This window comes from Cuculus canorus, chromosome 4 (genome assembly GCF_017976375.1).
Source record: "Cuculus canorus isolate bCucCan1 chromosome 4, bCucCan1.pri, whole genome shotgun sequence".
NCBI classification, from domain to species: Eukaryota; Metazoa; Chordata; class Aves; order Cuculiformes; family Cuculidae; genus Cuculus; species Cuculus canorus.
The window spans coordinates 67,460,336-67,472,438 of record NC_071404.1 but is presented as its reverse complement, the minus strand read 5'-3'; the positions used below and the strand labels follow the sequence as shown (position 1 = coordinate 67,472,438).

The 12,103-nt window shown below is 41.3% G+C and overlaps 1 protein-coding gene across 4 annotated transcripts in view; it reads right to left on the bottom strand.

Annotated features, from left to right (window-relative positions):
* ELF2 (E74 like ETS transcription factor 2) overlaps positions 1 to 12,103 on the bottom strand; it is a 37,394-nt gene that overhangs the window by 2,736 nt on the left and 22,555 nt on the right. For all 4 annotated transcript variants that reach the window (XM_054064559.1, XM_054064562.1, XM_054064561.1 and 1 more), the window contains 4 exons: positions 5,177 to 5,290; positions 4,038 to 4,211; positions 2,039 to 2,125; positions 127 to 319 (listed from right to left, as the gene is read on the bottom strand). In XM_054064559.1, the coding sequence (XP_053920534.1) occupies positions 127 to 319; positions 2,039 to 2,125; positions 4,038 to 4,211; positions 5,177 to 5,290 (568 nt within the window). The remainder of the gene's footprint in view (positions 1 to 126; positions 320 to 2,038; positions 2,126 to 4,037; positions 4,212 to 5,176; positions 5,291 to 12,103) is intronic.

Below are 12,103 nucleotides of genomic sequence, written 5' to 3'. Positions count from 1 at the left end.
CTTTTTAAACAGCTAAGTCAGCAAGACAGCAGATCTATAATTTCAAAACTGTTACTTTTCTATAGGCAAAATTAATTATCAGATTTAAAGTTATAATAGATAACTTAAGGATATAGGAGTTTTTACCTCAGAGCTCTTCCCATAGTCTCATAGTTCATGTCAGGTTTGTTTTTGTGTTTTCCCCATAGTTTGGAGACAGCTTTCGAGTCCACAAGTTTAAAGATTCCCTTTTCTCGCTGAGTCCATTTAATATATCGAGGACAAGTATTCTTGTCCTGGAGAAGGTCCAGAAGAAACTCCCATAAATATGTTGTATTTCCTGTAAGGGAAAAGCATTTAAGCCTTAGAAACCTACTTTTAAAGGTAACAAAGTTCTTCACACATAGGTAACTCCAAATGTCCTGCGTTACATTCAAATGCTACACAGAGGATGATATATAACACAACCTGCACATATTCATTCATTCATTCAGGTAAGTTTAGTAAAGCTTCCATAAATATTTACATTCTGAAAGGAGCTAATCCAAGTGATCTGCTTTATAGCACAGGAGCCTCTTCAATCCAGCGCCCATTCTCAGTTCTTGAAAAGAAGTGTGGGAGGGCACTCCAAGTCACTACAACCTACGTCTGTTCAGCAGAGGCAGGAGGAGAGCTCAGAATCTTCTTCTCATATTTGCTTAAACAGGGAATGGAAACGCCACTGCGTTTTATGACACTGAAGGACAGGAGGATATAAATAATTAATTTTTAAAAGGCACACAACCTTCAGTAAGAAACCATCTCAACTGTGCTGAATTTCTAGCATAACCTCCTGTCCAAGATCTAGGGCTCTCACACCAACAGGTGACAACCTCTTGTTCTGACTCCTCCCAAATGTATGTTGCATCTTTCTAGGGGCAAAGCCAGTACAACTTCTTGCTACAAGTATTCATAACCTTTTGTTTCCCCCTCAGTTCCTCAGAAACAGAATTTCTGGGTTGGCTTTTAAGTACAGGAGATGCAAAAGCTCAGAACTTCATTAAGGCCCACTCTGTTACACCCAATCGAACACAGCAAGTGACCACTGCAGGGAAGTTTAATTAGTTTTTGCATGCTTGCTTCATAAGCTAACATCTGCATGACATCAGTCTCCTTCTTTTTTGCCCTACTGACAAATGTGACGACTCAGGAGCTGTAAAAGGAATTACATAAACAGCGGAGAGCTTGCTTTCAAACAAATCCCAAAATCATAGTGGAGCTGACACTGCACACTCCTCCCAGGTAGTACCCTGCCACTGGAAGTCACTCAACTTTGTTTCTCGTAGCCATGGCAACATCTCCAAACAACTTTCAGTGCAGTGACTGGGGAAGAGATCCCAGTTTTGCACCTATAACCAGGGGAAAAGCTGATACACTCTATGCCATCTCAAAGGTAACCTGTGAGCAAATGCCCCAGTGTCTCTGTGCTGGGTGAATAGCAGGGCCTTGGAGTGCAAGAAAGAACCCATTATTTATCAAGATCAAGAAAAACATTAGGAAAGTATGACTCTCCTGCACAAAACCCCTCACTCAACCAGTAAAGAAACATACTATCATTTGTTCTTCCCCTTATGCCAAACTGATCCTATTAATCAGGCAACATATTCCCACTTAAGTTTGTAAATCAACAAAGAGAACACTATTTTCAGCCATCACCATTACGAACACCCATAAGCCGCTTCTACTTGAGAAGCCATCCTTCAGCAGGGGCTTAACAAATTCTGTGTCTAGTAGTAAGTTAACACATAACACAAAAGACAGCACAAGTCAATAAACACAAAGCAAAGCTTATGAAAGATCAGACTGCAGAGTGCATTACAGGGCACTTCTAGAGCAGTTCCACACATCCTTGTGCTAGATGTTGTACAAACAAATGTGCAGACATTGAATAAAAATAAAACTCTAACAAAGTCAGTCCAAATTCATCCACCAAACTATTAAAGTTCTTTGTATTTCCTGTGACAGATACAATACATAAACAGTGCATAATTTTAAAGACCTGATAAATGAAAAAATATACCTTTGCCTTCCCTAGGTTTCTTCTTTATGCCTAGATCTGGACACCCATCAGATATACCCGATTGTTGGGTCTTCGGTTTACGGCCAGCTGTGCAGAAAACATGGGGGCAAAAAGTATTAATCATATGCAGAATAAAAGTACTTTATAGTTTTGTCTTTGCCGAAAGACGCAGTCCCTGCTTTTTTCCCCTCTTTGCCATTTCCTTGCACCACGTATGGATAAACTTAAATTCTTAGACTACTACTATTGCACATCCAGTTTAATTCAACATTTGGTTGCTTATTTCATAGGTAGATTTAACTCAATTTCAGACAAGTTAATAGCAAGTAAGGTAAGCATCAAATGTATGAAGTAAAACTTCAATTTATTTGCACTCTTTCAGCCCAGTATCTGTTTTTACCCTGAAATGTATTATTTCCAGTTCAGCTTTGGTTTTGGCATTCTAGTATGGGAATCAGTTTCCATAAAAAATTTTATTACTGAAGCCGTAAGCGTTCATTTCCACCTTGCACCTGTACATTAAAAGCTACAGATAAAAGCTTCCACTGAGCGTGCAGGTGGTGCTGCATGGGATTCATGGCGCTACAAACAGTGCCTACAACCTCAGGGATGGAGCATCACTCTGGGCTGTGCTGGGAGCCTGCTGGCCCAGTTTGCTGCAGGCTGCCAGGGCTCCTCCTGCCCCAGCAAGGAGGCTTAGAAAGGGACTCCTCAGGAGAAGGAAGCAGGTGGGCAGCTGCCCACGTTCCTACCACAGGGAAATCCTCTCTCAGCTTCTTCATCCTTTCACACTTCAGTGACTCAGGTAAACAGGCCCAAGTAGGGAAGAGGACCAGACCCCACGGCAGAAGGCTGTGAACAGTCCATGCCTGTACCTTCAGATAAAGCCAAGCAGCAACAATTAACTCGCCTACCTCAGGCACAGGAATAGTATTTGTTGCTCATGAACAATGTCGTCATTAAACTCCGAATTTCAGAAAGCATTAATAACGAAGACTAAAGTTATAGCTCTGTAACTACGGCTGAATAACCTTACGTATGCAAGAGTGGGGATTTGGACTCTAATAGGAAAAAATATTTAGAAGATAATCTTCCTAAAACTTCAGAACTTCCGGAGTGCAGCCCTGTAACACAATCTGACCAGTAACGACCATTCAAACAGACAGAAGAATATAAAAAATAGTTTCAATCCAGTGTACGACTATGGCTACAGAAAAGCCATAATTTTCTTCCTTGTGTAATTTACACTAGAGTTACAGTTATCTGTTATGTGTTTTCATTAAATCTAAAACTCACAGATCTTAATTTATATTACTTAATCACTATACTGCATTTCTTTAATCTAAATGACAAATATTTTATCTTAGCATGCCTGGAAGTTCTAATAAAATCAATGTTCCTACAGTTATGTGAATTCTGTTGATGCCTGTAAGCAAAGTGCTAGACCAAAGAGAAACCCCAGCAGGTGCCAACTTCTCATTTGGTAGCTTAACATTTATAATTCACACACTGTTGTGAATAGTTTCTCCTCCAAGACGTGAGAATCAGACAAATTAGATACTTGTCTGACAAGGCAGATCTTGTATTGATTTGTAAACTGTTTTATGGGTTTTTACATTAGTATTTAGCCTGCCATTTCACTGGAAGAACCCTGAGTCTACTTGCTCTCAAATATATCCTTATTCCAGACACCAAAGGTTACCCACACAAGTCCTCTTCGAATCCTTCTCTACCCTTCCTCCAGTTTGGAAACTGTGCTGAAAAAACACAGCAACAAAAACATTGTTTTCCTCCACTGCCTGGAGAAGCCTGTTCGCTTGCTACTTTTTTTTCTTGCTGCATTTTCCAAGACCTTGTATTTCAGACTCAAATCAACCTGATTATATGAGCAGAGACATCAGATCATCTAACCTATCTCCACCAGTACCAACCACACCATCTGCAGCAGCGCACATCAGAAATAAATTCTGAGATTGCTCCTACAAAGAGCCATACATACCTTTTTTCTTTTTCATTGGCTCATGGATATCAGGGGACGTTGGGACAGGAGACACATCCATTGGTTCAGATTCCTCCGTTGATACCTCCACCACAGTTTCTGTGATCACGTCAGGTCTCATGGCCGCATGGATAAATTCTGGGGTTGACACACAAGGAGGGACAAAAACTTCCACTAGGTGGGAAGAAAGAACAAAAAGAGTATCTGATGAAGTTTCTATCTATTTTAATGCCTATTTTTTAACAAAGCATATGCAATAATATAGCAAGACTCTGGTCCAACAACCTGTCACCTAGAAATTAATCCAATTCCCCAAAACACGGACACTTGCCAGCACTGTCAGCCATAAGACAAGTATCACACCAATATTCTTCAGAACTAAACTCACCTTCAAGTGAAACAAATCAGAGCCTTATCTTTGATCCTTAAACTGATCTCCATTTCTTATTTTGTGGCTATTGGGTTCCAGTTTGACCATTACTTCATCTGATTTATACTAAGTAACTTGAGAAGGAACATCAAGTTCAAGTAATCATGGACAGTAAGTTTTGGGTTTTTTAAAATGGTACCACTTTTCAACACAAGTCTATTCAGATATTCTTTCTAAAATAGAAAACCCAATGAAATTACTTTCCCTTAATATAACTCTCTATTTTATCAGATTAAAATGTCAAATTCGCAGAATCACAGAATGATCAAGGTTAGAAGCAACCTTTGGAAGGGAGCTGGTCCAATCCCCTGAAGCAGGGCCAGCTAGTAGCGACTGCCCACGACCATGTCCAGATGGCCTTTGAGTATCTCCAAAGAAGGAGACTCTGCAGCCTCTCTGGGCAACCTGTGCCAGTGCTTGGTCACCCACAAAACTAAAAAGTCTTTCCTGATGTTCAGATTGAAAAGTTTAAATGTGCAGCTACTCAAGGATCTGTATACAACAATCTCTCGATTTATCTGTAAGCATGCTTCTTATGGGGTGCAGAAATCACGTAAAAACTCTTACGAAATCAATAGTTTTGAAATAAGCAAGCAAAGTGTTTTAAACAGTACAGAGTTCTCCACAGAAGCAAGTTTCCCAGCTTGTCTGTTTCACTAATTAGAGGAAGGAGAAATGGCTCACAGAGCAGAAACTGCGGCTGACATACCAGGACTCCTGGCATCTCTCAGGCAGGTAGGAGACTCCATGTGAAGCAAGGCCTCTGCAGCCTCGATTGTCTTATCTGTGCAGTGCACATTACTTCCATGAACCGATGCTTCCACTGTAGAAGAGAAAATCAGGTAGAACAGATTACTGATAAAAGTCCATGTGTATTGCTCTGCAACTGCACTACTCAATCTTAAATACGAAAATCCAAAAATTGTCAGGTGTCTTCACACTGCTCACTGTCAGCACAAATGAATAGGGAAGACACGAGACAAGCAGCATCAACACTGTCATTTCTTAAATTAGACTGCTGGTTCATTTCTATGAGGTGTTCAAGAGCTTCTGGGATTTGTCTACTGCCTTCAAGTTAACCAGAACAAACCAGCTTGTAATGAGGACAGTTACAAACCAACATAGCAGAGCAGGGAAGCTGTACCATCTCCAACTATTGTCCCATTAAAATCTAAAGGTCACCTCTCCTCAGATTTTCAGTCTATTTGGGTAAATAAATATGCATATATATATATATATATATATATAAAATACAAGATAAGTTTGCAGAACAGAGATATCCAGTTTCCTTTTCTGACATTAAAAATATCTAGCAGGCTTGGCTGTTAAAATCTTAACAGAACAAAGCGTAACAAACAGTTTGCAGGGCTAGAGGGGGGGTTAAGCCATAACTATGGAAGAGGCCAAAAAACTTTTTTTGCCAAGTTCTGAAAGTTAATGAAAACTAAGTAATTAATCAAAAACAATTTAAAGTAACTTCAAGAGAGCAAATGTAAGTTTGATACAGTGCAGATCACAGCAACTTGAATTCAGCAGCAATGCTAAAAAAAAACCCCAAATACAACGCTATTCAGGGACAACTCAATATTCCTCACCCTTGCAAAGGTTCTTAAGTGCGATGACTGCAGAAACACCTGTTGCACATCATCCACACTTCTCCCTAAGGTACGCCAGCTCTCTCCAGTTGCTCTTTCCATTTATGGCCATCTGCTCAAAGCTGAACCGCTCCAGTGAGGCAGCCAGCAGCCCAGGAAATCTATCTTTAGCGTCAGCAGGATCACCTATCTCCAGCACCAGAGATACTAAAGAGGATTCGGCAATAATTCTCTAGGAGAACTTCAAGGCACCTATCAACTTACTGAAATCCCCTAAGAAACAACTTGAGGTTTGTTTAGTGAAAAGCAGGAAAAATAATGCTGACATTGCTTCTGACTTAAGAAAACACTGGATTCAAGCAGATTCACACAGCACACATGGGGCAAAAAACCTTCCAGCATATTAAACTCAAAGATTAACAACTTGCAAGAACTACTGACCAGGAGCTGAGCGCGAACAAAATCTGGAAGACACACAAATGTCAAATTCTGGGTGAATGAAACATCATGCCGAACCTGCCTGCCCACTGGGTGGCTGCTGGATTCCCACCATATCCCTCTCCTGGGATGCTATTTAGGGGGCTTTATCTTCTGGAATAGTAGGTGTCTGATAAGGCAGACATTCCACCACCACTCTACCGCAGGCTGGGAACAACAAAAGCCTACCTAAGAGCAGGGAAAAAACAGTCTAAAGGAAAGAGTCTCTATTGCACACTCTGTCCCTTGGATAATTGGTGGCAATCAGCAAGAGTTTCACACCGTGAGCCCTTGTCCCAGCCGCAACACCAGGGCAAGTTGTTGTTTTGTTCCCAAGCAGCAGTCCAGGCTGTCCTAAGGCTGAACATCCGCACTGAAACTGAGTGGCCCTGCCGGACACCCTCTACTCAAACATTTTTCTTTCTAAAGAAGAGCTTCAGTTGCACAGGAATTGATCGCTAAGTCTCCCCTCATCTACTAGATGAAACTTTCGACTGATCATTGGAAGACAGGAACAGTATTCAGCTAGTCACTACGAATGTATCAATTCTACACCAATATCAAAATTAGAGAGAACAAATCAGAATTTTACGTACTATTATTCTAAAGTACGAAGGACACTGAAAGCACATCAGCAAAGCCTTTCCACCAGCCCCTCTGCCTCCCTCACAGCAGAGCGCCATATGAGTCTCAGTTCTGTTTCTGGTTACCATTTTTGAGACAACTAGCTAGCTTGCTCTTCTGCAGATCAGGTTCAGTATATAAAGGATTTCCATAAAGAAACTCAAATACGGTTCCCAAATTTCAATTGCAAGAGAGTATTTAATTAGCTCAATGAAGTCACCTACTCCTAAATACTCAAAAGCATATAAAATTTTCCTACATTTTTTTATCCAAAGTATTTCCTACAGGGAACACTTCAGATGCTACCCTACAATAAGAGGTACTTTGTAGAGAGCAGCAAAGAGGCAAAAAAGATAGCCAAAAGCCACCCTTGTATTATTCCAGTATAATGACATCCTGCTGAGGGGTCAGAGTGGAGGGAAAGGAAATGCAATCCCGCTCTGCACTGGGGACTAAGGCTGCAATGCCCTAACAGCAGGGCCAAGGAACACAGGAGCCACACGACCTTTGCTCAACATAACCCTTCCATTTCCAATAAAACCAGCACGATCTGCTCCTCAAAAGCCCCTGACATTTGATAATACAAACTTCACAAATGTTTTTTCCAACGTAAGTTACTTAGGACTCCACTAAAATTGCCACCTAAAAAACATCAAGCAAAAAATAGTAACACTTCTGGCTTTGGCTGGAACACCACACATGCTGGCTGTCTATCACGGCAGTTAACAAACTAACCTAACATTGCCAAAAACACAGCTAGTAAAATAATTACTAAAATGAGTGCTATCACCAAGTTTGAAGCCGCTTCAGCTAGCTACATTCTCCTTTAGCCAACCCATGGTTTTAGCCTCCAAGGCTCACCCAGTGAGCATCAGGATTTTTCAGTTGTGCTCAGGAAGCCTTACTGCATTAAAGCCTTTGGAAAAAGAAAACTGCAAATTTGTATCTCAATGCATTTTACATTAATTGTCTTTTTGCCATGCTAGAAAATGTCTAATAAATAGAAGACAGCAAGTCAGAGCACAAAGCCTGGAGGTGTGATACTGATGAAAAATACAGCTAGAAAAGGGATCCTAAAGATGAAGTGGGGGAACCGGCTCCCTCACAGTGGATGGAACAGGGGAAAACCTGGAGACTGCTGGAGGACTAAATCAAGTGTCATCAACTAAACGATACTGGTATCACAACACTTGAATGTTGTGATACCAACTACCAACACTCTAGCTCTTCTCACAATAAAGACTGGGGGAAAAGCAAACCAAAGGCGTAGGATTCTGCAGTTTAAGAAAGCCAACTTCAGTCAAAAACCATCACGACAGAAAAATCTCTGGCAGTTATTACCACACAGTACCTTTCAGGCTCACACAGCTTGTGCCATACACACATCATCACAGGAACCTTAATCTTCTCTCAGTAAATCCAAGTTCGTGACACACAAGTACCACATCACAGCAAGCAGAAAAAATTCTAACTAAAGAATCTTGTGTATGACCTATTTCTTTAAAAACGCCTAATTCACAAATTTTCTATTGTATTTATACTGTGAACTGCAATGCCACTGTGCCCAGAGAAGTTGTGGCTGCCCCATCCCTGGAGGTGTTCAAGACCAGGTTGGATGAGGTTTTGAGCAACCTGATCCAGTGGGAGGTGTCCCTGGCCATGGCAAGGGGTGGGAACTGGATGATCTTTAAGGTCTCTTCCAATCCAAACCATTCTACGATTCTACATAAAAGACTCACAAAAGTAAAATAAACTGTATTGCCTGAGTAAGCAACTTCAGATGTAGCTGTAGATGTAGCTATTCATTTCAGGAAAAAAATCACTTACAGAAATGAAGCAAAGTAGAAAAAAATGAAAGTAGATTTTTCATTCTTCATTAACTGAGAAACACGAGAAATGCAGTTTGTCGATCTAGAACGCATCAAAGCTAGTGATATCACTTATCTTTCATTCTTTTAAATCAAATCTCATCTTACAAATAAATCTGATGCCATGGCACTTTATTTTAACACAGTTAATTAAAAAAAGCTTCTGGTCTGTTTTCAGAAAAGAAGAAATCCTCTTGGGAAAGTGAATAATTTCAGTTTTTAAAATGTAAACAGTTAACGAGGGTAGTTTGATGTCTATCTTCACTATCGACCTAGTGTCTTCTAGCTCCATTTTCTAAACAAATACCACGTACAGTAGATTATCCAAGGCTCTCAACAGCTGTTTCAAAATACCAAACTTGGGAATTAAGTCTGACAGGGTTGTACTTAGCTTTACAGAAGAGAATACTGGCAACCTATCAATTTTGTAACTGTGCTGAGTTTTAACGTAAAACAAAAAGAGCAGCAAAATGAATTAAAGGAAGCGATGAGAGGGAAAAAAGGGGACTGAAATTTTAAAAACAGTACTTTTTGAAACTGCGATACAGCTCCCCTGCTCTTTATCTGAAGACCTATCAATGTCTGCACTTACAAGGTCAACGCTTAACTGTAGCACCTGATTTACAATAGCTTATCCTTTAATACTACCCGGCAACCAAAGCAATACTTTAATGAAGAATTCACAATTCCAAGCATGGAACTCAGTCAAGAGTAACTACACACAAACAGCCCTCATTAAAGTTTATTGGCATTCACATGCTTGTTTTATCTCAGCATTTAAAGACCACAGTAAACAGCAGCGGAAGGTAGTCACAGTGCTTAAGCTACACTTTAATTAAAAACAGTTGAGTTGTCCACGCAGGTAATAACCCAGAAATCTTCTAGTATGCAACACTTGACTGGAAACTTTCCATTTACTGCTTGTTTTATGGTGCACATTTGTTAAAAAACTGAAGAATAATTCCTCGACGTTTTGAGTATTTCCTAAGCCTGGCTTTGCCAGTTCAAGAGACTTCCAGCTGCACACAGGTTAAGGATGATATATAACGCACTGCATACCGGACATCACTAATGAAGATGGAAGCAATCATCTCAAAACACTTTTTGAGAGTGTTTCCCACTGAAGCATAAGTTATCAGCCCATTATTGAGAAAAACATTAGCTACAAAGCCTAAACATCTTGGAAAAGTCATTTGGGATTTGCTCTTACAATCAGCAATTAAGACAACTTTACACAGTAACAATTTCGGTCCAGCTTTCTTCCCACAGTTATCAAACACTCCAAAGTTTTGTCAACACTGAGGCTGGCAGCCACAGGAAAAGGCAAGGCATAATTAATATAACCCCTTAGAATAAAGGATTCCTCTCCTAAATCCACGTGATACCATCTACATACATAAATAAGTAAACAGATATGGTATCTTGATAGCTAAGGATGGGAATACTAGACGCATGTAGGTATCTGTATCCCTGACTGCAATGCAAATATCAAAAAGAATTAAGCTGGCTGGGCTCAGGACATCAGAATGAGCAATACAAAGGTCATTTGTTACTTACCTAAGAGTTGGCTCACAAGCAATCTAGTTAGTGACTTAAGAAGCCGCTGACACAATAATCGAATAATTAAACGTTCTCCATTAATGGACAATCAAAGGTAAAAAACCAACTGACTGAAATCTCCTGCAGAAGCAAGCCCTGACAGCAATCAGAGGTGTGTCCTACCACCAAAGTAAAGCTGTCTTCTCCATGTCTAAAGCCTTTGGATCCGCTTCACTTTTTCTGCTCTGCAACAGAACAGTTCCTCACTGCTTTTGGTGAGGTTCTTCGTACGTGTCTGGGGTTTGTTCCCCCGACTCAAAACAATTCTGGGTGTTTTCTCACATTAATTAAAATAAGCCATTATGAAGACTAAGCGAGTTACCTTGCTTTTTTGAAAGAGTATCTTAATACATTGGTAAATGACAAAGCATTCACTGTACACACTCATGCTCGCACAAACCTAGTGCCATGTCAATGCAAAATCAATACTGAGGTGCACTCTTACTTAATTCATGCGCAGGCACAACCTGCACAACTCGTTACTACACTGCACTGCTGTGTACAATTTCCAAGGAATACTTTAACAAGCTGAGCTCTACATGGCAAAAACAAAAAGAAAATCACAGTTGGTATGAGTTCTGTGGAGAACTGAAGGTCTGAATTCCTGTTTGTGAGGAGTGTAACTCTACTCATGTTTTCTCCAGGGCTGCACCACACTTAAAAACAGATCCCAGGATCACTGCAGCACCCTGCTGTCTAAAGTGGCAGATTTAACAAAACCAAAGGAGGTCAAAACATGCCTGGTTCCAAGCAGGTTCACAACAAGTTCTTCTCACTAGTTCGTCTGACCTAGTAGTCTTGGCTGCTGTGATGATATCCAGTCTCTGTGTTCAGCGAAGCTGAATTTGTCATCTATTTAGAACAAAATGAATCTCACCCTAACCTTCGCTGATATTTACTTCTTCAGCTGAAGATGCCTACAGTGTAGACACCTGCATTTAATCAGACTAATCCTACTCCTGTTGTTTAGCCTGATTTTCTCCTTTCACTATCATGGTGTTGCAGGACCACCTGGAATATTGTGTTCAGTTCTAGAATCCTCTACATAAGAAGGATACGGAGCTGTTGGAACAGGTCCAGAGGAAGGATAGAGAGATGAGCAGAGAGCTGGAGCACCTCCCATAGGAAGACAGGGGGAGCTTGAGACAGTGGGGCTTGTTCAGCCTGGAGAAAGCTCCCAGAAGACCTCTGAGCGACCTTCCAGTACCTGAAGACCTGGCAGAAGCAGCTTCCGCCTCGCGGGGCGGCCTCGGGCGGCCACGTGCGGCGGCAGCGGCCGCGCGACCTTCCACTTCCGTGTTTACACTCCGCTTCCCTCCAACTCTGCGCGCGACCGCGCGCGCAGGGCGAGGCGGCAGCCAATGGGCGCGCGGCGAGCACGCAAGACGCTCGCCGCGCGCCCATTGGCTGCCGCCTCGCCACGCCCCCGCCCCCCATTGGAGGGGAGAGGAGAAGCAGCAAAGGGGGGGCGCG